The 25,030-nt window shown below is 37.1% G+C and overlaps 1 protein-coding gene and 1 long non-coding RNA gene across 13 annotated transcripts in view; both read left to right on the top strand.

Annotated features, from left to right (window-relative positions):
• The window catches only part of LOC137181158 (immunoglobulin-like and fibronectin type III domain-containing protein 1), a 29,665-nt gene that overhangs the window by 2,526 nt on the left and 2,109 nt on the right, over nucleotides 1–25,030 (top strand). The window contains exons 2-31 of one of the 12 annotated variants that reach the window (XM_067586606.1): nucleotides 2,294–2,379; nucleotides 3,338–3,395; nucleotides 3,708–3,745; nucleotides 8,901–9,020; nucleotides 9,256–9,398; nucleotides 9,521–9,620; nucleotides 9,753–9,797; nucleotides 10,764–10,797; nucleotides 10,950–11,133; nucleotides 11,290–11,403; nucleotides 11,486–11,654; nucleotides 11,956–12,228; nucleotides 12,424–13,236; nucleotides 13,363–13,530; nucleotides 14,058–14,168; nucleotides 15,343–15,453; nucleotides 16,070–16,180; nucleotides 16,790–16,900; nucleotides 17,517–17,627; nucleotides 19,344–19,511; nucleotides 20,888–21,012; nucleotides 21,177–21,318; nucleotides 21,500–21,793; nucleotides 21,922–22,218; nucleotides 22,916–23,095; nucleotides 23,241–23,369; nucleotides 23,473–23,781; nucleotides 24,246–24,334; nucleotides 24,438–24,630; nucleotides 24,732–25,028. In XM_067586606.1, coding sequence (XP_067442707.1) covers nucleotides 2,331–2,379; nucleotides 3,338–3,395; nucleotides 3,708–3,745; nucleotides 8,901–9,020; nucleotides 9,256–9,398; nucleotides 9,521–9,620; nucleotides 9,753–9,797; nucleotides 10,764–10,797; nucleotides 10,950–11,133; nucleotides 11,290–11,403; nucleotides 11,486–11,654; nucleotides 11,956–12,228; nucleotides 12,424–13,236; nucleotides 13,363–13,530; nucleotides 14,058–14,168; nucleotides 15,343–15,453; nucleotides 16,070–16,180; nucleotides 16,790–16,900; nucleotides 17,517–17,627; nucleotides 19,344–19,511; nucleotides 20,888–21,012; nucleotides 21,177–21,318; nucleotides 21,500–21,793; nucleotides 21,922–22,218; nucleotides 22,916–23,095; nucleotides 23,241–23,369; nucleotides 23,473–23,781; nucleotides 24,246–24,334; nucleotides 24,438–24,630; nucleotides 24,732–25,028 — 5,086 coding nt within the window. In that variant the 5' untranslated portion in view covers nucleotides 2,294–2,330. Of the gene's footprint in view, nucleotides 1–2,293; nucleotides 2,380–3,337; nucleotides 3,396–3,707; nucleotides 3,746–5,647; nucleotides 6,653–8,898; nucleotides 9,021–9,255; nucleotides 9,399–9,520; nucleotides 9,621–9,752; nucleotides 9,798–10,763; nucleotides 10,798–10,949; nucleotides 11,134–11,289; nucleotides 11,404–11,485; nucleotides 11,655–11,955; nucleotides 12,229–12,423; nucleotides 13,237–13,362; nucleotides 13,531–14,057; nucleotides 14,169–15,342; nucleotides 15,454–16,069; nucleotides 16,181–16,789; nucleotides 16,901–17,516; nucleotides 17,628–19,343; nucleotides 19,512–20,887; nucleotides 21,013–21,176; nucleotides 21,319–21,499; nucleotides 21,794–21,921; nucleotides 22,219–22,915; nucleotides 23,096–23,240; nucleotides 23,370–23,472; nucleotides 23,782–24,245; nucleotides 24,335–24,437; nucleotides 24,631–24,731; nucleotides 25,029–25,030 lie in introns of those variants that run through there. The other 11 variants (XM_067586613.1, XM_067586609.1, XM_067586607.1 and 8 more) reach the window with 11 other exon arrangements.
• Nucleotides 6,645–8,299, top strand: LOC137181160 (uncharacterized). The gene is made up of 2 exons (XR_010928125.1): nucleotides 6,645–6,750; nucleotides 6,817–8,299. It is a non-coding gene; the product is annotated as an uncharacterized lncRNA (long non-coding RNA).

Here is a 25,030-nt window from a genome sequence, read left to right on the forward strand (position 1 = left end):
CAGAGTATTTGAGTCTTAATCTCTTTATAAATAATAAACAATCAGATTTCAAGGAGTTGGAGTACACATGCTGTTTGAACACCTTAAAACCTTTTGGTAAAGCGGGTTGCATAATAATTTGTGTACTACAGTAGAAAGTATTAAGATGCAATCTAGGGCTGCAACTAACGATTATTTTCATTATTGATTAATCTGTCAATTAATGAAATAGTTGTTTGTTGTATAAAATGTCAGAAAATGGTGAAAAATGTTGATCACTCACATCCTCAAATGTCTTGTTTTGTCACTGTTCACAACCCAAATATATTTGGTTTACTGTCATAGAAGACTAAAAAAACCAGAAAATATTCACATTTAAGAAGGAATTTTAGTATTTTATCTTAAAAAAAAAGACTTCAAACGATGAGTTGATTATCAAAATAGTTGGCAATTAATTTTCTGTTGATTGACTACAGCTGCAACCGCAGCTTTAATGCAATCAATAGTGACTGGTGTCTATAAAAGCAAGCATTTTGGTTATGGCTGTTCTTTGCATTATTAAGTTCATAAAGATAAGGCAGGATGAAATCACCCAAGATCTTAATAGTAATCAGAAAAACCTAAATCATTCACCAAAACCTAATAAACAAGTATTTTAAGGTAACGGGCAAAACAGAAAAGAAGACATTGTCAAAATAAATTTAAAAAAATAAAACAAAATCATGTTATGTCATCCAAGTAAACACAAAAGCACCAACAGCAGAACTCAAACAGGACTCACCTCTTCATGCCAACTACATTTTCTGAAAATCTATGTTCAGCTACAAAGTAATAATGACAATAATATAAATTGCCCATATATAACCACACCTACTTTAAGCCCCTATCCAATAAGAAGATTACAGCCTCTCAACTTGAGGTCAAATTTTACATGAACAAAAAATAGTATCAGCATAAAGTAATGCATGTGACCTTTCATAACAGAGAGGACATGACCTAACAGTTAAAATGAGTCACATGAGATACTCGTGATCCTCGTGTCATATTACACATGATGTTTTTTATATAAAACACTTGTGGCATCTTCAATGAAAATTCAAACCAAGTAAAGCCTGTGACTATACATGCCTGACAGTCACATGCTGAAAATATTTTCATAAATAATGTATATCTCAGGGTCATATAATTTATTCAACTTTATCAATTCAATGATAATATATACATGTTATATTATCTTAATGCTTAAATGTGTGTTTCTAAATTGTACCATAATTTTTTTTCAAGCCCGTCTTAAAATAACAGTTAGGTGCCCGAATGAACATTGATGTTTTTCTTGCTGTAATCATTCCTGCTGTTCATACTGACAATTAGTAGATCCTCTCCAAATGCACTTACAATGTAAGTGAAGGGGGACTAAATCTTTTGAACAAAGATGTATTTAAAAGTTTAGTTGAAGATAATATGTGGCTCCAGCCGTCTGAGTTAGTCACATAAAGTGGATATTTTCCACAATTATAGTCTTTTCAGTAAAAATGTCCCTCTTTGCGTCTCAACAGACACAAGTGTTTTCCTGTTCAGCTCCAGTGGATGAAAGAGGGATTTTGGCACTAAAAAGACTGTTGAAAGTTGAAAGATATCTATTTGATTTGACTTCTTTGGACAGCTGAAGCTTCATATCAGCTTCAAGTAAACATTTAAATTCTTTTTTTGCATGGGAGGTATAGTGGTCATTTGGGCACCTGACAGTTGTTCTAGAACAGACATGAAAAAATGAAACTGAAACTGTCCTTTAACTCCTTTAACTAATATGATCTGGACAGGGAGGCTTTAACAGTAGCGGTCTGTGTAACATTTTAAAATTTAGCCTAACTCTTCACACTGTTTATTTAAGGCTTTAACAAGTCCCGTGGTTAATTAACACATGTCTGCTAAGGATTCCCAAGATAGGAATTCATGTTCCCATGTTGAGGTCAACAAGTACTCTAAATGACACTGGTTGCTGCCTCTTACTGACTGGTCAGAGAAACTGCACTAGTGGAGAAATCCAGTGTGCCTCAGGAAATAACATCTGAGCAGTTAAGAGCAGCTGAATTTCCTCCAAGAGTTTTAAATAAATCTATGGCAACCTCTGAGTGGTGTCTGCTTAAATTTTCAAAAAGAGAATGAGCAACTATAAGCACAAACCAATCCCAAAGTTAAAAAGTCAGACACCTCAAGCTCTGAAGAGAATGTCAGTCAGTTTCATGATTTCCCTTTGAGCCATGCATGTACATTGTACTAAAGATTTCCTCTTTGTTCTTCCTTTTTGCTACAGAGCTTTCTGAATCGGCAGAGCTCAAGAGGATATCAAGATGTGGAAGAGGTCAAAGGTGACCGATCAATCTGCCGCTGGGCAGACGGGTAAGTGCAGAATGATGGACGCCTGCCCTCTCTGGTTAGGTCAATCAAGGTATTTGTATTGCAGCTTTCTGCACCTGTATTTCCTCTTACCTGAGCAATGATGATGAGCAGGATCCATTTGACTTGTACAACTAATCTTGCACAAAATTAAAATTAATGTGACATTTTATTCAAGAAACACCAAACCACAAGACAAGAAAACACCTGGGAAAGTTTGCAGCGTCAAAGATTACCTAAGGTTGGTGCCTGCATCTTTTTTGAAGACATGGAATACCCAAGGCATCTGAATAATGTTGTATTATGCTGAGTGCTGACCATTTCTGCCGAGAAAACGAAGATAATCACCACAGCTATTTCTAAGTCGAAGCAGTCAAATAATATTCATGGTTTTTCAAATCCCTGCACAGTATATCCTCCATGATGTCAAGAGAACTCTCCAGCAACAAGCATTTCTTTTTATCTGACAAGGGCACAGATGCTGTTTTTCAATGGAATTTTTTTTTTCCTTTTGCTAAGTGAAAAGAAGAACCAGCAGCTTTTAAAATGTGGCGCTGACCGTATCATTCATCAACTTCTCCCCCCTTCCAAGGATGTGATTAGGAAGTTGTCAGTCAAATAAATGGTCACAGTTGCCACAAGATGAGATGCATATAAGATGCAATCACTGAAGAGCCATGTTGTGAAAAAAAATCTCAAAAAACATCAAGAAAAAAGAATTGTGTGAGTACATCTGAAGAGCAATACTGACATGCCGTTAATCGTAACACGGATGATCAACAATACCATCATGCAAGATCAATGCAACAGTCACTAGCAGCCAGCAGCTGCCACATTTGAAGAGAAAATTGAAAATGAAATGGGGTCCTTGTTTGATAGACGACAGAGTGAAGGCTTATTTGAAAATAAATTTCCTACAAATTGCTGTTTCCCAAAGTAATTGCACATAATTTCTCTCAAGCACTGCGCAGGAATCATCCTGAGACATCAGCCTCGAGCGACTCCATGGGTGATCTTGAAGTTAAGTCTAATCAACAGTTTTACAGCACAACTGTTTACATACTGCACGATACGGCTACTAACACCTTGTATATTATTTTTGTCTATGACTAACAATTTTTCGTTGTGTGATGTGTCTATGGTCTCTGAATATTTTGTTCACCTCAAGTTGTATCTGTGTCTGTGCTTCCCATCCCTGGGTTCTACAGTATTGTTTATGTTGGTGTTTTATGTGTCCGTAATCCTGTCGAAGTTCCAACCTGCCATGGTGCTTTTGTCAGGATTCATATTTACCTGTCCTGTTCCTTCTCCTGCTGTCACGTTGCGTGTTTAGTCGACGGTTCTGAGGGAGTTCACCCAGACGACAAAGGTATGCAAGCGAGAAAGAAAACAAATTTCACAAACGATTCACCTGTATGTAAGTGCATGACTCCATGTTGGATGACTTGCATGTATGACATGGTCTTCATCACTCATTGAAAGATGTCATCCAGAGTGGATGATTCAGCTTTCAGTGTCACAACAGATGCATTTCATTGTGACATTTCAAACAACGTCCGAAGGAATACCACCTAAAGGCTGTTGCTTGAGGACACTGCGGTTGATTGCCATATGTCTATTTATCTGCAATTTAAAGGGAAAATGCCACTTTTTAAACTCACACCCACATGCTGATTAGTCCTGCACAGAATGTTGGCACAGTTCAGTCTCAATAGGTGAACTTAGTGAGCTCTACAGGGACATCTCCAAGAGGTGGCATGATCACTCCTAAAACCTGTGTGCCCCCTTTAAATCATATAACATAAAACTTCAAGCTAAACTAAACATAATTACACTTGTAAATCTGGGTAAATATTGACAAACAGAAAACAGCACGTATTTTGTATCAGTGAAAAGATTACCAATGATCACCTATTTAAGGCTAGAGTTTTACATAAAGAAGACCAAGGCAAGCTGAGTAACCCCTTTAAGTTACCCTTTCTGTATTCCCTTGAGATTTTTGGCCTTTTCATGCCGGACCCACGTGTTCTCCTTGGGTTCACTGTGAGGACTGGCACTGTCACAGATACAAAACTGCAATTTTTTTGATCCTAGCAGTTCAAAGAAGGTCTAAGGGAATCATGTGCTGTCAAGTTAACACAGACCATTGAGGTCTCGAGGAAACAAGCCGGAGTGACACCCATGACCTCTGTGAGCCCTTAAGCTTCACCCAACTCTCAATACAGTATCGTTTGATGTCTAGTACTCCCTTGACAATACTGTGAAGGAATTTTGAGCAACACAAGTGCACCACAATGCTTTGAGGTATCATATATGCTTAATATAATCATAGATACCACTTGTCTATCCCTGTTCACTTGGTCATCAAGTTAAAAATGGAAATTAGCAGTTGTAGCCAACCAGTTCTAAACAAGACTAGGTCAAAACCTAGTATATGGCTGAAACATGTATGAAACGCTAGAGGGCTTTTAATTCATAACAGATACAGGAAGTGGCAGCATTTGGCCGACCAATGGTGTAACTTCATCACTCAGTCAGTGAGTCAGTCACTCAGGGACAGATATTAGTGTTTATACGACTGGCCCCGCTGTTGAGGTCAAGAATCTCATCACACTGGGACGTAAACAAATAAAAGCAAATGGTTCACCATTACTTATTGTACATGCTTTTCAGCTACATATTGGACAGCTGAGCCCAAATGACAACTAAAGTTGCACTGACGAGTATAAACACAACATCACAGAACAATAACAGTGGGAACATGTTGGAGAGTCAGCAGGTTGTGAAAAGTGCTCTGAATATATTCTTTATCATTCATTCATTCATTCATTCATTCATTCATTCATTCATTATTTCATTCATTCATTTATAGTATTATTTGGCAAGCCAGGCATATTTATAAAGCACAACTTTCAATTTTCATACACAATGGCATTTCAAAGTGCTTTACAAGGCAGAAAAGATGCAAAATAAGGAAAAAAAAACATTTAAAAAGCTAATAGAAATTTAAAAAAGAGCAATAAAGAGAGGAGCGTGCAACATGCAAGTACAGTATGTATAGAAGTGTTTAATATTTAGTTTAAATTATTCTGTATACAGAATAATTTAAACGAATAAGTTTAAATTAATTTAATTGATTAATTTAAAAATAAAAAGTTTGTTTGAACTATGTGTAGCTGTGTGCTAAACACTGTGAAATGTAAGGGTACAAAATGCATGGATAACAAGAGAAAGGATAAAACTTTGTATCTGCTGCTTTTAATTCTGATTAACTCAATTAGAGTTAACTTCAGTTGTAATTTTGGAAATACTTTTCTAGTAACAATTCATCCTCAATACAGGAAGGAGTCCTTTCAACGTGATGCAAAAGCAATATAAAATAAGAAAAGTAATTTTGGAAAATGAAAAGAGAAAAGTAAAATAAAGCAGGGGCATTAAAAATAGTCTTCAATAACAACTTGGCTGGATAGATGACTCTAAAACAGAACAAACAATGAAACTGTATTAGAAATATGATGAGATCGTTATTTGAGTTATTTTCAGACACATGCATTTCAGATGAGGACTGAATAATAAAACCTTCAATTATCTTAGTGATAGCAGCCCATGGACATGCTTATCCATCTGACAGCCAAGATCAAGAGCCAAGATCTCTTGAAAAGTAAGATATAAAGAGTCTGGTGACGATTACAAATGTATATCTAATATGTCATATATATATAAAAGATATACATTTTACGCAGTGTTTATCTGTAACATAAGCCATGTTAAACCTGCTCAGGAATAGCGGGATTGTCATGAATCTTTTTTAGTCAAATTTATGCCAACTACACTCCATGATTTTATGTGTTGTGACTGACCCATAAAATCAATGCCTGGCTTAAACATTCAGCTTTATATGCTGGTTTATATTAATAGGCTGATCAATATTTCCATATTGCTTTTAATGATGTTCACGTCACCCTTGTAAGTCCACAACATTAACGTTCAGCTTGTTAACAACTGCAAGACCAATGTAACGTTACCAGTGCTCTGCTACATATAGTACATACACCTCAGTAACACCTGCCACAAGCAATTTACCTCCATTGCGCTTCAGACTGCAAAATACTGCTGGGGCACCCTGCTCATTTCTCCTACTATATAATCTATAGTTTATATTCTGCCTATTGCAGGTCTTTCACACCAGGTGAAAATTATTAAAGCCCAGGGATCCCTGGACCAGCTGAACCCCCGTGATCAGCGTTCAGTGATGTCCCTCTCAAGATTACTGTGGGTTAGTGGGACTTTTACAATTAAACTTGCATCAATGCCTAATTCCAAAGACACTGGTGGACTCAGTGGACAAAAAATACCACAAAAGTGCCCTCTAAGGTGCCCACACAGTATTATAAGGTGCCCTGTAAGGTGCCTCCATTGTATGATAAAGTGCCCTCTAAGGTGCCCACACAGTATTATAAAGTGCCCTGTAAGGTGCCTCCACTGTATGATAAAGTGTCCTCTAAGGTGCCTGCACAAAGGATAAAAACATATCAAAGTTCTGTACTGACTGTCTAGTGGGTAAATCAGGATGAAATGCCCTATAGAGTACCTCTACATGTGACAATCTGAAATTAAATGCCCTCATGGTGCCCTTTCAGTGGAGTAAAATGTGATAGTGTCCTGTGAAGAACCCCCCAAAAATGAGAAAACATGATGTGCCTTTAAATGAAGAGGATGTAATGTAGTGTCCTATGATGCTGTTGTAATGGGGTGAGCTGGGGGTTCTGTATGGGTGCCCTTCTAGTAAATAAATAAATAAATAAAAGTAAAAAATAAAAAACATACTGAAGTGCAGAATTGGGTGCCCTTTCAATGAAAAAAGGTGCCCTATAGGGTCAGTGTATGGGAGAAAAACATTGTGAAAGGGGGGTCCATTGAATGTATCAGGTGCCCTTTATATTCTTTTGCTCCTGCCCCTGAGACAGCCTGAGTCCACCACTGTCCAAAGACAAAAATGTAAATCACTCAAAACATAAGCTACTATAAGTTGGACCCATATCGTTTAGACCTTGTGGGTCTCTATAAACTGTAGAGGGCAAATCATTTTTAATTCCTCCAAACATGACATATTTGTCCAATTTTCCCTGTTTTGAACGCTCACAAATTTAGACTGAACTGTGCTAAGAAATAAGAATATTATGTACAGAACTATCAATGAATATAGGAGTTTAAATTAATTATATATGTCCTTTCATGACCATGCAATGCTACAGACTCTTTGCAGGACAGTTTATCACAAGCAAATTACCTTCTTTCTATCATATCTCTATATAGCATATAACAAGCTGCATACAGTTTAGCAAATTTAGGCCAGTCAGAAATGCTATATAATTATTTGCAATTAAACCACAATGAATTTAGTTGAATAAGAAATATTCCAATAAATATTAACTCATGTTTTCAACATGACATAAACATTCATGTTTATGGCAAGAATACTGAATTTATCATAACACTGTTAGCTTTTGGGGTCTTTGACTTACATAAAGCATTATACAGTCACTTCAGGGTGCATGATTATACACTCAGGATGAAAAACTCACCACTAATATCACCAGGCTTGTGAGGTGGGAGAGTCCAAAGTACATTATTACAGAAAACTCGGTTAGGTCTTATTTTACAAAGCTACTACTAAACTTGTCTTAATGTATAAAAAAGTTTTGTTTTTTTTCTATAATCATTGAATTCATAGCATTTCTCTCTCTGGAAAGGTTTCAGATGTTTGTACTGCTCATCACGATGGCTGTTAAACCAATGGGAGATCTCAATGTTCTCCCTGTCGTGAGGGTGTAATGTCAGACTAAAGCCAACAAACTGGAGATGTAGAGTAGGTGGAGATCTAAATTAACATACTAGCATTCTGTTTTTGCAAAAATAGCAACAGAGTTTCTACTGAGATATTAGTACAAAAAACCTTTGGCTCGGTCAAATAATCCTAATGGAAAACTATTTTACAGTAAGGTTGAGCTGGAAGACAGTCATGCTAGTTAGATTCAGAAATTTTGCAGTTGCTTCTATTATCAGTTTATTATACAGTATTTAGGAAAAAACATAAAGAGGATTAAGCTGATATGACAATACTTATGCCAGCTACTTGGTTGCATTCACCATTAGGTGTTCATTTTATCTTTTCTTAGCCCAGATAGTCATTATTGTGGCATTCTCATCCCAGAACATGTCACCTCCTTCAGGTGAACACTTGACACGCACGTTTGTACAGTATGTGTCTATGTGTGAAGTTTACACTGGCAAATGTTTACTGGGTAACTTGTCTGGGTTTTAGATATGTACTGTATCTATCACCCACTTAGAGTCTTAGTAAGCTCTGCTTAAAAATGTATTTTTTCGTCAAACATATAACACTTCTGTTCACTGAATTACAGAGGTGCCTCCTCAAAATATCATAATTGTAGTTTATCTTTACCTGGTTCCCTCTATACATTAAGCTTGTCTAATTGTTAATATTTTTTTTATTTGATTAGGCATCAAGATTAAGTCGAAAGTGCCCGGTGTCATGATAACGCAGTTTATGGAGGAACTTCCAGAGGGAAAGACAACTCCAGATTTCACCCGCAAACCCATTGCTCTGACTATTCAAGAGGGTAAGGGTAAACAAACAAACAAATAAGGATATTAATCATCATACTTTTTCATAGTGCCAATTCATTTTCTTCTACTCTGTAATCCCAATATCAAGACAAACATACGAAAGACACTATTTCAGAAATATTTAATTGTATTATTAGAATATCAGTAAGAAAATGTGGCCTTAATCTGAAGAATACTAAAGAATTACTAAATATATTACAACAAATAATCTGTCCCTTTTTCCTTCAGGTAAATTTGCCATCTTTAAAGCCAAAATAGTGGGCAATCCAACACCTACTGTAACATGGAGCAGAGCTAATGGAGAAATTAAGTTTGATGGTCACACGTGCCTGCAGAAGTTTGACAACGCATCTCATGAGCATACCCTTGAGGTAAGCTTTGTAGTAACAGTTAAAAGGTATAAATTATGACCATCTGCAAAAACAATCCTAACAATCAACCTGCTTTCAGTGATGGTAAAAATGCAATTAACTTTGGCATTGCGTTTCGGTAGTTTCCAAAGGTGACTCCAGAGGATGCTGACACCTACAAGTGTTATGCATCAAATGAATATGGAAGGGCTGTTTGCACTGTTGTCTTGAATGTTATTGCAGGTAAGACCCTTAACACTCTTTGAATCACTGTTTCTCTCAAGTATGGTACATAACAATGGTATTATATATATTCTTGGCATATTGAATTGTGTCAACCAGATGATGAAAATGAAATTTATTGTTTGTTTACAGTTGGATTCTCTAAAGCCAAGGAACTTCAAAAGGTAGAAGTAGAAGGTGAGGCTTCAAATACATTTTGGCCTTCATGGTTTTAGATGTGGTAAGCTTCATATTTATTTTCTTTGGCAAGGCAACTTGGGTTTATTGGCTGTTGGGTCAGGGCACACCATCTTAAGGTTAAACATTATCATAAAAAGTGAGCTAATATAAACTGTCCCTGCTCCTGTCAGACAAAACAAGGACCCAGTAATAGACAAACTAGCAATGCAATTAAAAACACATTTATCACATTTTTACGAAAGGGAATTGAGCAACCAGCTGTATACATTAATACAGGTTGATGGTTTGCATTTAAGCTATCAATACTACCAGCAGTTCAATTTCTCTGTGCTACAACCTAGCCCATAAATTTCCATAGCAACATGACATTTTATTAATTAATTGGAAATATTTGGAAACAAATCTGCCTGTCATGGTTCATCTGTCACATCAGCACAGTGTCACTGTGACACCTGACACATTAATGGCTCTCTAAGACACTGAATTTTTGAACAGCAGCACCAAAATGTGTTCGGCTGTATAAACCAAACACAACGTGCTCTGGTTCACCAACATGGACGGTCGGCAATCAGCCATCTTTATTTTTGTTACAGTTTCCTTTTTGCCAAAAAACATCAAAGGGGCAGCAGAGATTAGAAAGATCAGAATGTCAGTCATTCCAGCTTTCTCTGGCCTGAGCACTGTTAAAGACGGAGCTTAACGTAATGTTTGATCATTCAGATAATGTGTGCGAGGAGCAGAATTTTATTTGGGCATGAAGGGATACTCTTTAGGGTGTCAACTAGATACAATTGTCTCCTTTCCATCTCTAGTACCTATTAAGCTGAAAACAAAGCTTTAATCAATGCATTATAGGTTTAGTACAGTTAAATGGAAGCTGCTCTTTTTGAATACCTTTGTACAAGATAACGCATGACATAAATATTCAGTGATGGACTGATATTTCTGGCTATGGTTCCTCAGATGTAGCGGAGATGAGAGGCAGACTTAAAAAACGGTGAGTAAATTATTGTAAACTTAACTGTTTGTTGTTCAAATAAACTGTTTTATGACAGTGATCCATACAGTGATTTTTCTATGACAGTATGAGAGAAATTGTTTCAGTGAAAACATGATTTTTTTTATTTTTTATTTTATTTTACTCTACAGTAATCCTGATGGAACACGTGAACAAAAGCCAATGTTGCTAGAGGAAAAGATCTGGGAAATTCTTCTTAGCGCAGACAAGAAAGACTACGAGCGCATCTGTGCTGAGTATGGTATCACCGACTTCCGCGGCATGCTGAAGAAACTTAATGATATGAAGAGAGAGAGAGAGGAGGAGATTGCGGCGGTATGGGGCCTTTAAATTAAGCTTTCATTATATTAGAAGACTCTCCAACAAAACATCTCTCAGTGCAGATCTGTTTTGTTGTTTGTTAGTGTTTGCTGTCTTTTTATACAGGCAGCCTCGTTCATTTTAATAATTCATTGTTCTTTTAAAATCTAGTTTGTATCACACCTCAGTACACTGAAACATATTGAGGTCAAGGACAATGACTGTGCAACATTTGAGCTGGACATGGACCTCAAGGATCCTTCCAGCAAAATCTTCCTGTACAAGGTGAGGCATTAAGTCCTACGTCCAGTATTGTCTTGCTGATTTTTTAATGATCTGATTATCAACATGTTCCTTAATACTGCAGGATGGTGTCATGGTTCCATTCGCAAAAGAAGAAACCGATGGGGTAAAGCACTGTCTGAAACAAATTGGCAAGAAATTTGTATTCACAATTAAAAAACTAGGCAAAGATGATGCTGGACTCTACTCAGTGGACGTTGAGGGCGTCAATGTATTTTCCACAGAATTTAAAGGTAAATCTTCAAGGATGTGATAAATTAGATTAGAATAGATTAGATGAAGTTACTTTTCAAGGACTAACTGATACACAGTGATACAATCAGACTATAGCAAAAGTGAAAATCTCTTTCAATCCTGCACATTTTTACTTCTACAACTGAGCCTGATGAAATGTACAAAACTGACCTTTTCTTTTGATACTGCTGTTAACTTTGCTTGTAATTAAATGCAAAATAAGTAGTTTATAAGATAAGATATAAAAGTATTAAAAGTCTGTTTCTTTTTTGTGTGTTTTGTGTCTTTATAATCCTGCAGTACCTGACGTTGACTTTGCTGTCAAAATACGAGAGGTTAAGGCACAAGAGCGAGAGGACGCCCTCTTTCAGTGTGTCCTTACGTCACCTATGAATGAGATCAAGTGGTTTGGCAAAAACGCTCCTTTGTTAAAGAATGAAAAACATGAATTCATTGTATCTGACGATAAACTTATCCACAAGTTGATTGTGAAGGATTGTATGCCATTGGATGCCGGTATCTACGCTGCTGTGGCAGGAATCAAATCTTGTAATGCCTGGCTTGTAGTTGAAGGTGAGAAAATAATTCTTCTCCCACTTTTTTTTTCATCTTTGTGGATTCTCATTGTACAATAAATGCCAACTCCATGCATACATAGAGGATATCTAACCAAAACCTCCCTTCCATGAATTAAAAATGTAATTTCTGAATGTAACCTTCAGCTAGAATTTATCAATATATTTGTTTGTTTTGTTTTGTTTTTCATAGCTAACAAAGATCCTGCTCACAAAGGAAAGAAGGCAACTCGCAAAACTACAGTGGCTGGAGGTGGTGATGATGAAGATCTTTTGAGAATAGCTAAAGAACAGCAGGAAAAGTATTTGAAAGAAATGGAGGAAAAAATGGCACTTGCCAAGAAGGCTCAGGCAGAGAAGGATGCTGCAGATGCACTTGCCTGGGACGAGGCAGAAGCAGCTACAAAGGCAGCTGCTGAAGCCAAAGCTGCGGCTGCAGCTGCAGCTGCAGTTGCCAAGGTGGAGAGAGCAGTAGCTAGCAAGGATGCAGCTAGCAAGGACGTAGCTGCAAGGAAAACCAAGAAAGGAGCAGATGGTGCTGGACATGCTGGAGGTGCTGGACATGCTGCAGGTGCTGGACATGCTGGAGGTGCTGGACATGCTGCAGGCGCTGGACATGCTGGAGCTGGAGGTGCTGGACATGCTGGAGCTGAAGGTGCTGGACATGCTGGAGGTGCTGGACATGCCGGAGCTGGAGGTGCTGGACATGCTGGAGCTGGAGGTGCTGGTGGTGCTGGAGGTGCTGGAGTTGCTGGAGGTGATGTAACTGCAGGTGCTGGTAAAGGCACTGGGGCTGGTGCTGGTGCTGGTGCTGGTTCTGGAGCTGGTGCTGGTGCTGGTGCTGGTGCAGGTGCTGGTGCTGGTGCTGGTGCTGGTGCTGGTGCGGATGCGGGTGCTGGTGCTGGTGCTCGTACTGGTGCTGGTGCTGGTGCTGGTGCTGGTGCTGGTGCTGGTTCTGGTGCTGGTGCTGGTGCTGGATCTGGTGCTGGTGCTGGTGCTGGCGCAGGTCAATAAATCAATCAGACTTTATTTGTAAAGCACTTTTCATACAAATACAATGTAAAACAAAGTGCTTTCCACAAACTTTCAGAATTATCTTAAAAGTTAATCTATAATCAATATCTTTAAATAGGTGCGGGTGGTGAAGGTGGAGGTGCAGCTGGAGCCGGCACTAAGAGCGGAGCTGGGGTTGGAGCTGGTGGAGGTGCTGAATTGGGAGATGACTCTGAGGGAGAAGGAGAAGAAGGGAAACGTGCAAAGCGTGTGAGAGATGGTCCACTTGTTCCAGATACAGTGACAGGTAAGAAATCTACTCATGCTGTATTGTATGCTGAAAGACTTAACAGCAAAAAATGCTTCCAAATGTGGAATTATTATTATCTATACTATGTATCAGTAATAGTAGCAATAAAAGGGTTTTGTATTGTGTTGATGTTTTTGTCTGTTGATATCCTCTTTCTTTCACTTCATTTCTTTTGTCTACATTTGACAATACTCTTGATGCTTACTGTATTGTGGCTGTTTGTCTTTTCCACAAACTTTCAGAATTTTCTTAAAAGCCATTCTTTATCTTTGATATATCTTTGATCTCTTCAAATATCCTTAATCAAAAGAAGAAAAATAAATTTAGAGCAGAATTTAAAAAAAAAAAATGGAACTGATGATGGTTTTGCTCAGAGTAAGCAGAAAGTATTCAGTAAGTGTTTCACACTGATGTTAGTCAAGGTCATGTCTTTATTAGGTCAACATTAATATAATGATAATAATATGTTGCATTTGGGTATGTGTAACATTCTGTATAAAGTTGCTATCTATTATTACTAATAGGAGATAAAATTGATGAGGATGATGAAACTGGAGATGGAGAAGGTGAAAAATCTGGGAAAAAAGGAAAACGTCCCAAAAAGAAAAGTGTGGACGGTGAAGAAGCTGTTGTTGGTAAGAGATGTCAAAGGTTGCATGTTGTAGACGATCTACTGACTTATAAAGTCATTTGGGAATGAAAATGACTTTGGCATCACGACTGTAGGAAATTCTAAACACTTCCTAACTTAGATGCAGCTGCATTAACACTAAACGTACTGTAGTATAACACTGAAAAATTTACAAGGCTCTAAAGTGTTCTGCCTTGCCAATCGAGCAATCAACTAAAAGCTCCATTTGGCCTGGATAAATCATATCATCAGGAAGGTCCTGTCAAGCATCAGTGACAGAACTTGCTTTATCCAGGATGTGTAAGATTATAGCATGGGTTTAGCCATATGTTAATTAATTCTTGAAAACCCTTGCAGTTGAAGAGCCTGCATTAAAACGTACAGTTTTTAATGTGCAGTGTTCATGAGTTCATGAGGGAATTGAATTTCTCACATGGTTTTCAGTCCAAAAACAATTGAAAACCCTGGGCTGAAAGTATTAACTTATTAAAAATAAGTTAATATTAAATAATTATCTGCTAAATTAATCTTAATTTAGCCAACACCAATTAGTAAAAGATAATTTTATATGTCTCTATATATGTTTATTTTTGTACCTCTCTTGAGAAACAGGAAGTAGAATAGCATAATAAATATGCAATGCTAAATTTTGTATTCTCCTATATGTAATCCTTTACTTAAAAGAAATATAGATATGATCTATATTTGTGTTTTGTGCATACTACATGTGCTTTTATGTTTGTAGAAATGTTTGTCTTCATGTTGTTTTAAATGCTTTTATTCATGTTTGTTAAGTTTTACTGAATGCTACTTAAATTAGAACAAAGTAGCAGCACTTTGTCTACTTTGTCTTTCTGGTGAAAGTGATACTTCCAAATGTGGAATTATCATTATCTATATTACATATCAGTAATAGTAGCAGTAAAAGGATTTTGTATTGTGTTGATGTTTTTGTCTGTTTTGATATCCTCTTTCTTTCACTTCATTTCTTTTGTCTACATTTGACAATCCTCTTGATGCTTATTATGTTATTGCTGTTTGTCTTTTCCTCAGACTTTCTGAATTTTCTTAAAAGTCAATCTTTAATCAATATCTTCAAACTCTTCAATGATAATAATGTGTTGCATATGGATATGTGTAACATTCTGTATAAAGTTACTGTTTATTATTACTAATAGGAGATAAAATTGATGAGGATGATGAAACTGGAGATGGAGAAGGTGAAAAATCTGGGAAAAAAGGAAAACGCCACAAAAAGAAAAGTGTGGAGGGTGAAGAAGCTGTTGTTGGTAAGAGATATCAAAGGTTGCATGTTGTAGACGATCTACTGACTTATTAAGTCATTTGGGAATGAAAATGACTTTGGCATCACAATTATAGGAAATTCTAAACATTTCCTAATTTAGATGCAGCTGCATTAACACTTAACGTACTGGGTACTGTTTTTATACCTCTCCTGAGAAACAGTAAGTAGTATAGCACAATAAATATGCTATGCTAAATTCTGCATTCTCCTATATGTAATCCTTTACTTAAAAGAAATATAGATATGATCTATATTTGTGTTTTGTGCGTATTACGTGTGCTTTTATGTTTGTAGAAATGTTTGTCTTCATGTTGTTTTAAATGTTTTAATTCATGTTTGCTATGTAGAGGGTAAAAAATGGAAAAAGTAACTAACCAGCAACTGATATCCTCTTTCTTTCACTTCATTTCTTTTGTCTACATTTGACAATCCTCTTGATGCTTATTATGTTATTGCTGTTTGTCTTTTCCTCAGACTTTCTGAATTTTCTTAAAAGTCAATCTTTAATCAATATCTTTAATCTCTTCAATGATAATAATGTGTTGCATATGGATATGTGTAACATCCTGTATAAAGCTCCTATTTATTATTAATAATAGGAGATAAAATTGATGAGGATGAGGAAACTGGAAATGAAGAAGGTGAAAAATCTGGGAAAAAAGGAAAACGCCACAAAAAGAAAAGTGTGGAGGGTGAAGAAGCTGTTGTTGGTAAGAGATATCAAAGGTTGCATGTTGTAGACGATCTACTGACTTTTAAAGTAATTTGGGAATGAAAATGACTTTGGCATCACGACTGTAGGAAATTCTAAACATTTCCTAATTTAGATGCAGCTGCATTAACACTTAACGTACTGGGTACTGTTTTTATACCTCTCCTGAGAAACAGTAAGTAGTATAGCACAATAAATATGCTATGCTAAATTCTGCATTCTCCTATATGTAATCCTTTACTTAAAAGAAATATAGATATGATCTATATTTGTGCGTATTACATGTGCTTTTATGTTTGTAGAAATGTTTGTCTTCATGTTGTTTTAAATGTTTTAATTCATGTTTGTTATGTAGAGGGTAAAAAATGTAAAAGGTGACTAACCAGCAACTGATATCCTCTTTCTTTCACTTCATTTCTTTTGTCTACATTTGACAATCCTCTTGATGCTTACTATGTTATTACTGTTTGTCTTTTCTGCAGACTTTCTGAATTTTCTTAAAAGTCAATCTTTAATCAATATCTTTTATCTCTTCAGTGATAATAATGTGTTGCATATGGATATGTGTAACATCCTGTATAAAGCTCCTATTTATTATTAATAATAGGAGATAAAATTGATGAGGATGATGAAACAGGAGATGGAGAAGGTGAAAAATCTGGGAAAAAAGGAAAACGTCACAAAAAGAAAAGTGTGGAGGGTGAAGAAGCTGTTGTTGGTAAGAGATATCAAAGGTTGCATGCTGTAGATGATCTACTGACTTTTAAAGTAATTTGGGAATGAAAATGACTTTGGCATCACGACTGTAGGAAATTCTAAACATTTCCTAATTTAGATGCAGCTGCATTAACACTAAACGTACTGGGTACTGTTTTTATACCTATCCTGAGAAACAGTAAGTAGTATAGCACAATAAATATGCTATGCTAAATTCTGTATTCTCCTATATGTAATCCTTTACTTAAAAGAAATATAGATATGATCTATATTTGTGTTTTGTGCGTACTACATGTGCTTTTATGTTTGTAGAAATGTTTGTCTTCATGTTGTTTTAAATGTTTTAATTCATGTTTGCTATGTAGAGGGTAAAAAATGGAAAAGGTGACTAACCAGCAACTGATATCCTCTTTCTTTCACTTCATTTCTTTTGTCTACATTTGACAATCCTCTTGATGCTTATTATGTTATTGCTGTTTGTCTTTTCTGCAGACTTTCTGAATTTTCTTAAAAGTCAATCTTTAATCAATATCTTTTATCTCTTCAATGATAATAATGTGTTGCATTTGGATATGTGTAACATTCTGTATAAAGCTCCTATTTATTATTAATAATAGGAGGTAAAATTGATGAGGATGATGAAACTGGAAATGAAGGAGGTGAAAAATCTGGGAAAAAAGGAAAACGCCACAAAAAGAAAAGTGTGGAGGGTGAAGAAGCTGTTGTTGGTAAGAGATATCAAAGGTTGCATGTTGTAGATGATCTAAATATTTCCTAATTTAGATGCAGCTGTATTAACTCTGAACGTACTGGGTACTGTTTTTGTACCTCTCCTGAGAAACAATAAGTAGTATAGCATAATAAATATGCTATGCTAAATTCTGTATTCTCCTATATGTGATTCTTTGCTTAAAAAAAATATAGATATGATCTATATTTGTGTTTTGTGCGTATTACGTGTGCTTTTATGTTTGTAGAAACGTTTGTCTTTCTGTTGTTTTAAATGCTTTTATTCATGTAAAAGTTTGTTATGTAGAGGGTAAAAAATGGAAAAGGTGACTAGCCAGCAGCAGAAGTGTTAGGAACATCAAAAAGTGCCAGGTCCTAAATGATTTTGAGGTTAATCGTGTCATGAATTCCTGTCAATTTTGCCGAATGCTACTTAAATTAGAATGAAGTAGCAGCACTTTGTTTACATCTACTTTGTCTTTGTGGTAAAAGTATTACTTATTAGCAAAATAGTCTAACCTGCAATCCATCAGGCTTGTTTTTCCTTTCTGCCACAATCATCTAGGCACTTCAGTTAAACCTGCAGTGCGAAACTTTTACATATAAATGAACGTCTGTTACATTCAAGCCCTTGCCAGACGAGTTCACACAATGCTGATTAAGCCTATTACCGCCAGATAAATCTCTGTATTTCACAGTATATGGAGTTTTTAAATCTCATGTCGGGGCAACATTCCCGCGCTAGCCATTTGGCCATTAATTGTGCAGCTCTTCTAGACTTTCCAAATGTTATCGGACCAAATGGATCAAATTCTGATAATGAAATGAATTATTTTGTGAGGGTTGAGTGATGCTCAAAAGAATTTATCCACAGTTTTACAGCCTCAACAGTAGGTTACGGCCAGTATATACTGGCGTACTGGGACAAATCCCGGTGGGCCATGAAAAAATAAGTTTTTGGGCTAGGGGACCAGCCCTCTCTGTGTGCCTGTCATTCATGGTGCGCATGAGAGTGTGCTGCCTGCTCTGCCGTAGGGTAGAGTGGAGGTGTGTCGGGGGATGAGGCATGTTTATTTGTGCTCTAGAACGCAACCGCTGTGAAACAATCAGAAAATAGCATTATATTGATCTGATTCACCGACTTTCTTGCTACCACCGCTCCCTCTCTTCATTCACTCTCTAACTTGTTCCAGCACAGCGGCTCTCTCTCTTGCTCGCTGGTGCTCTCAGCTCTTTCTCTCTCTCTCTCATCTTTTTCTTGTCTTTTTTAAAATGAGTTGGGAATCCAACAAAAAAGTCTAACTTTACTTTTAACATTATCCTACAATAAGAAATGTTCTCCCCTTGTCCTGGTAACGTCTTTGTACTCAGGCAATCACAGCCGAGCACCCCCCTTTTACTCTCACTGCCAAAAGGAGGAGACAAAAGTCCCGCACTTCAGCTTTAATCAAGTTACTTCACAATGATGCCAATATGCAACCGCTCTTGAATAGCCAGTTGAATATCACCTTTTCCAACACTCTCTGCAACTTCTGCATTGAAGTTAATGTTTGTTATCTTTGTTGTTGCTGCTGATCTTGTTTTTATGCTCCATGTTGACATTTTAATTGTTATTGTTACTGTTTTCATCAATGTTATTTGTAAGGCATATCCAACAGCAAATGAGAAACATTGGATTGATGGTAATTACGATGATATCCCCTAAAACTGAAAAGAAAAAAACAGAAAAGCCAGTGGTACCAGGGGTGAAAATGGCAGCGGGCCAGCAAGCAGTGATGAATCTGCTGAAAATGGTGAGGGTGCAGACGGCAAACAGCCTGCAGCAGCTGGCAAGCGTTCAGGCCGTGCAAGGCAAGGCCCATTGATCGTGGAGAAAGTTAGGGGTAAGATGACGGGCGCTACATTAACTGCTGCATGTGAAGCACTATCACTGAATGAAGTCATTTGATGATCAGATGACTTTCCAGTGGTTTGAGGGTTAACATCCAAAGTGTGTGACCTCCAGGTAGAAGGCTACATTTGACCTCTGATTGGTTAAATGGCCTTTTAGATGATCAGAGAGTTAAACAAGAGTGGGTTTAACCTTGAGTGCCTTTAGAAAATGCTAATCAAATATTATGCACTAATAATTTTTGCCTATAAGGCATAGCATAATTACTCCTTCAGTTGCCCTAATAGTGAAATTAATGAAAACATACATAAGTCTTATGTTTTGTAGTGAATAGATAATCATTTTATTTCTGTGATTTACAGGATGGATGAAAGCGAGCAATTTATTGTTCAATATCTATGTTTAAACTTCCGTCTCATGTGTATTGTTGATTGCAGACTGTGAGTGCGTATGTACAGTATGTCCATGTGTAAGTAATGTTTAAATGCATCTGTGCTCTGTGTGCTTCTGTGTTAACAATCTTGCTTGCTTTTTAAATGTTACTTCAGGATGAGTCGGTGCATTGAGGTTAATTATTCAAATGAGCAACTGCAGAACCAATTGATTTCTTGAGACGACAACTGCAGCACTTGTGTGCAGACACACTCTTGCATAATTCGAAGATCGAAGACAACCTTCAAGACTTTGGAGGATGACCATGCTCTAAAACAACTTCTTCACATTGAACTCTTTCACATCAAATAGACAAAATGCTTTTTTCTTCCACTTACTGCGGAACTGTCAGTCTTGAGTTGAACATTACGTGAGCTCGTATTACAAGAGCACATATTTCTTTCTTGAGTAACTATTGAAGAGAGGCAAATGAATGCCTCGGTGATGTCTTTCTTATCTTATGAGCTGTGCCAAGATTTCAACTCTGCAAACTTTGAAGTTGAAGAAGGCCACTCCCAAACCAGACAATCAAGCTACACGTAAACCAAGAAAACATCTTCATCAAGATTCAAATAAAGGCATATTTGCTCTTCTTATGAACCTGGATTATATATTCTCTTCAAATATTATATTTTCAGACATCAAATCTGCATTTTAACATGCATTTTATGATCAAAAGGCAATAAAATACATGACGTCAACAGAAAGGCAGAAAGAAAATGCTAATTTGTGTTTTTTGACTGTGAGGTAAGTGTGTACACACTTGAATCACATACAAGTACGTACACCATGCATTCATCCATACACAGATGCATGAATTCAATATAATGTAATTGTAGATGATCAAGTACAAAAACTTGAAACTAAAAAATTTGTATGCAGGTGTACGCTGTAGAATCTTTACATTCACTAACTTACTGGTTGATGAATCCTCAGACCCAGGAGTTCACTTTCATGCGGGGCTTTCTGACTGCAAAGCCATTGTTGGACAACCAGCAGAGCTGGAGTGTAAACTGAGCAGTGAAGACTGTGAGGGAATCTGGTACAAAGATGGACAGGAGGTAATCCCTAGTTTTAAATGTGCTCATTATGTAGCATATTCTTGGATGTTATTGCAATAATATAGCCCAGTGGAAACTGGTGATTATCATGTATTAATATGCTTCAGATGAGACTTTATTTATATTTGTCCAGTTATAGTAGTGTGTTTTAATGTGTTTTCCAGATTAAATCATCTGAGAGTATAACCATTTCAAAAGAAGGAAGTTTCCACAGGCTGAAAATTCAGAAAGTCACAGAGGAAGACGCTGGAAAATACAAATTTGAAGCAGATGGACGGAAGACAGAGTCCTTGATTGTTGTTGAAGGTAGAAAAATGTCCTTTCAAAATCACTTCCTTGCATCATTCATTAGAGAAAGCCAACAAGTCATAGCAATGATGAAAATGTCTTTTTAATAATACTTACTCAAAGGTTTATCTAAAATAAATAACCAGATAGCATGAAACTGCTTCAAATATCTGTATGTATGTTTTACCAATCCTTTTAGATCCACCCAGATTTGATGCTGCAGACCTGGACGCATTTAAAACTCCTATAACCGTGAAGAAAGGACAGAAAGCTACCTTCAAATTACCTTATGCTGGACGGGAACCTATAAAAGTTCAGTGGTTCCTTGAAGGTGAAGAGCTATCGGATGAAACAAATATCAAGATAGAGAACTCAGAGGGTTACAGCCGTCTCCTTCTAAGCAAGCTGCAGCGCAAGGACAGTGGTGAAGTCAAGATAAAACTCAAAAATGAGTTTGGCATCACTGAAGCCTTCAGCGAGCTTATTGTACTTGGTGTGTATTGGAAACGACAAACTACAAACATTTTTCATACAGTATTTTGTCATACTGAAAAATTTTACATTTTAGGTAATGTGTTCATCACAGATTAATATTCCATATGCCAATTTGTTTTTGGACAGATAAACCCACTCCTCCAATGGGACCTCTGGAGATTGTTGAAGCTTCCTCCTCTGCAGTTGAATTCAAGTGGAGACTCCCAAAAGACAGTGGTGGCTGCAAGATCAAAAACTATATCCTTGAAAGAAATCAAGTTGGCCGTAACACCTGGAAGAAGTTGGGGCCAATTGGTCCAGAGGCCAAATACAGGGACGTGGATGTAGACCATGGCAGGAGATACTGCTATCGCATCAGAGTGGAGACTGAAATGGGCATCAGTGAGCAAATGGAAACGGAGGACATTCAAGCTGGAACAAAAGGTAAACTCAGACCAATATTATGTTAAATACACCACTGTTTAGCAAAAGCACGGTCGCACCTGTATTAAAATGGCAATATTTCACAGTGAAACTAATTCATTTTAAAAGAATCACTACAAATGACGAGTGAACACATCTTTCAAATCGAGTTCAATTTTGTAAACTTTGACACATAAATTTGCAGCGCTGACCAATAACAAAGCTGCCTTGAGAGTGTTGACCTTTGAGGGAACATAGAGTCGTTGCCATCGTAGTGATTTCATTTGTGTTGCACCATCCAGTTATATTTAACCCTCCTCCATCGGAGTATAAACTGTTCCACAAAAGAGGAATAGTTATGAGACAGGACTCGATGCCACAAAAACATCTGTTGAATACACCATGTGAACTTAGTGTGCTGTTAGCGACCAAACTAATAAGCTTGCTCTGGGAGCCTTTTTCCTCTGTTCAATAACTCTTTATTGTATGAAATTATTTGAAATCCTGAGAACAGAATGCCAGTGGGAGTAAATGGCAGTAATGGCAGTAGAGAAAGAAACTCTGAGAGCTTTTGTCAAAATGTTCTCTGCTTGCTACTGTGTTACTGTAGGTGTTAACAAGCCAGTTACAGTAGCCCACCAACTAGCCCAGCGAGTAGTACTTTCTGACCCTTTTAGAGTGAGTAATAATTACAGATCCCGATCTTTCATGTATACAGCCTACCCTGGACCTCCATCAGCACCAAAGATTGTCAGCGCCTTCAAGGACTGCATCAACCTCTCATGGGCTCCTCCTGCAGACACTGGAGGAACCAATATTCACGGATACCACCTTGAAAAACGGAAGAAGGGCAGCAATCTGTGGAGCCAAGTCAACCAACCAAATGAGTTTATCAAAGGTTATTCTATATTAATACATTATTTCTGTTTGATCATTTTACGACAGGCTGTTACAATACAATTATGGTGTGATGATTTGTTGCTGTCATTCCTGTATTACATATGGATGATGTGTAATATATAGCATGTTTTTTCCTTATACAGGTAAAGGATTTGCTGTTAAAGATGTGGTTGAAGGCATTGAGTATGAATTCCGCGTGTCAGCAATCAATAACTCTGGAGCGGGTGAATTCAGTACACCATCTGAGTTTGTGTATGCCAGAGACCCTAAAAGTAAGTGGCTATTTAGAAATATTTATGACAGCCATTATTTTATCATACTAATACTTCATACAGCCTACAAATTGCAGCACTGAATATGAATCATGTCTTACAGAGCCTCCTGGTAAAGTCATAGACTTTAAAGTGACAGATTCCACCTACACAACCCTGTCCCTGTCTTGGACCAAACCCAAGGACATTAAGGGGGTTGAGGATGAAGCCAAGGGATATTTTGTGGAGATCAGGCCTGCAGAAAACACAGAATGGGATCGCTGCAATACACTTGCAATAACTATGACTTTCTACACTGTGAAAGGCATGAAGTCCCTGGCCATGTACTGGGTGAGAGTCATTGCTGTCAATGATGGAGGAGAGGGAGAGCCACAGGAGCTGGAAAATTACATCCTCGCTATGCCTCCTCCTGGTAGGAAAATTCACTTCAAAGTTGCTTCTGTCAAAAACTTTATCTAATATTGAACTGCTATCTGACTCAACTGTAACAATACAAAATAGTTAAAGAACTAATTTATCATTTTTGACCGTAAAAAATAAAGTTTATATTCAAATTTATATTCATATAAACAAAGAGTTTGGGTTACTAGTGAAAAAATAATTATGCTTATAGTGTGCTGATTTGATATTTGGAACATTTGAATCAGGAAAACAAAAGATGAATGAATGAATGAACATGATGATGAAATGCAGTACCGCAGTACTGTGGTAATGTGTACTGCACTATAAAATAATATATAATACAAAATTAATATATTATCTGTAGTTTTGCAGTGAAGTTTTAATTTCTGTGTTTTGTCCTTTATCCTACAAAAGCAATTGTTAACATTAAAATCTGTGACGAGCATTAACTTTCAACATATGTTCTTCACCTAGTGAGACCACGATTCACAGATACCAAAAAAATCAAGAGTTTCATGGTGGTGAGAGCAGGAAATTCTGCACGATTCAACATTAATTTTGAGGTAAAATTACCACTCCTTATTAATAAAACAATGCATAAATAATGGACCTATTTTGTCCTCCAAAAAGTCTGTCAGGAGATTATAATTGTATATTGTCTTATAGGCCTCTCCTTGGCCAGAGGTCACCTGGTTGAAAGATGGGGTGCCAGTGTCTAAAAAGGTGACCATCAGCAATGCAGAGGGTGCATCCCAGCTTCTGATTGCTTCTTCTGAGCGCTCAGACACAGGAATCTATACTATTATTGTCAAGAACATTGTCGGCCAAGAAACATTCAGCATTGAAATTAGAGTCACAGGTGAGTTAGCCAAAACTACTTCTTGTTTTAAAAATAATTGACTCCTATGCCATATACAGTAAATTAAATGAAAGAAAAACGTTTTTGTATTTGAACTCTAGATGAGCCCAAGCCGCCAGGTCCTGTGGAGATTGATGAAAATGTGCCTGGCACAGTGACCATTTCCTGGACCCCATCTCCAGATGAGAAACGTGACGACAGGCTGCACTACATGGTGACTAAGCGCGATTCAAGCAAAAGATCATGGCACCCTATTGCAGATCGCATCTTCAACAATAAATTTACAGCCTGCAACATCATGCCAGACAGAGAATACCAGTTCCGTGTCTATGCAAAAAATGACATGGGCTCCTCCAATCCCGTTGAATCACCAAAGTGGCTGATTACTAGCAAAAAAGGT

The sequence above is a fragment of the Thunnus thynnus genome, chromosome 4 (genome assembly GCF_963924715.1).
Source record: "Thunnus thynnus chromosome 4, fThuThy2.1, whole genome shotgun sequence".
Lineage (NCBI taxonomy): Eukaryota > Metazoa > Chordata > Actinopteri > Scombriformes > Scombridae > Thunnus > Thunnus thynnus.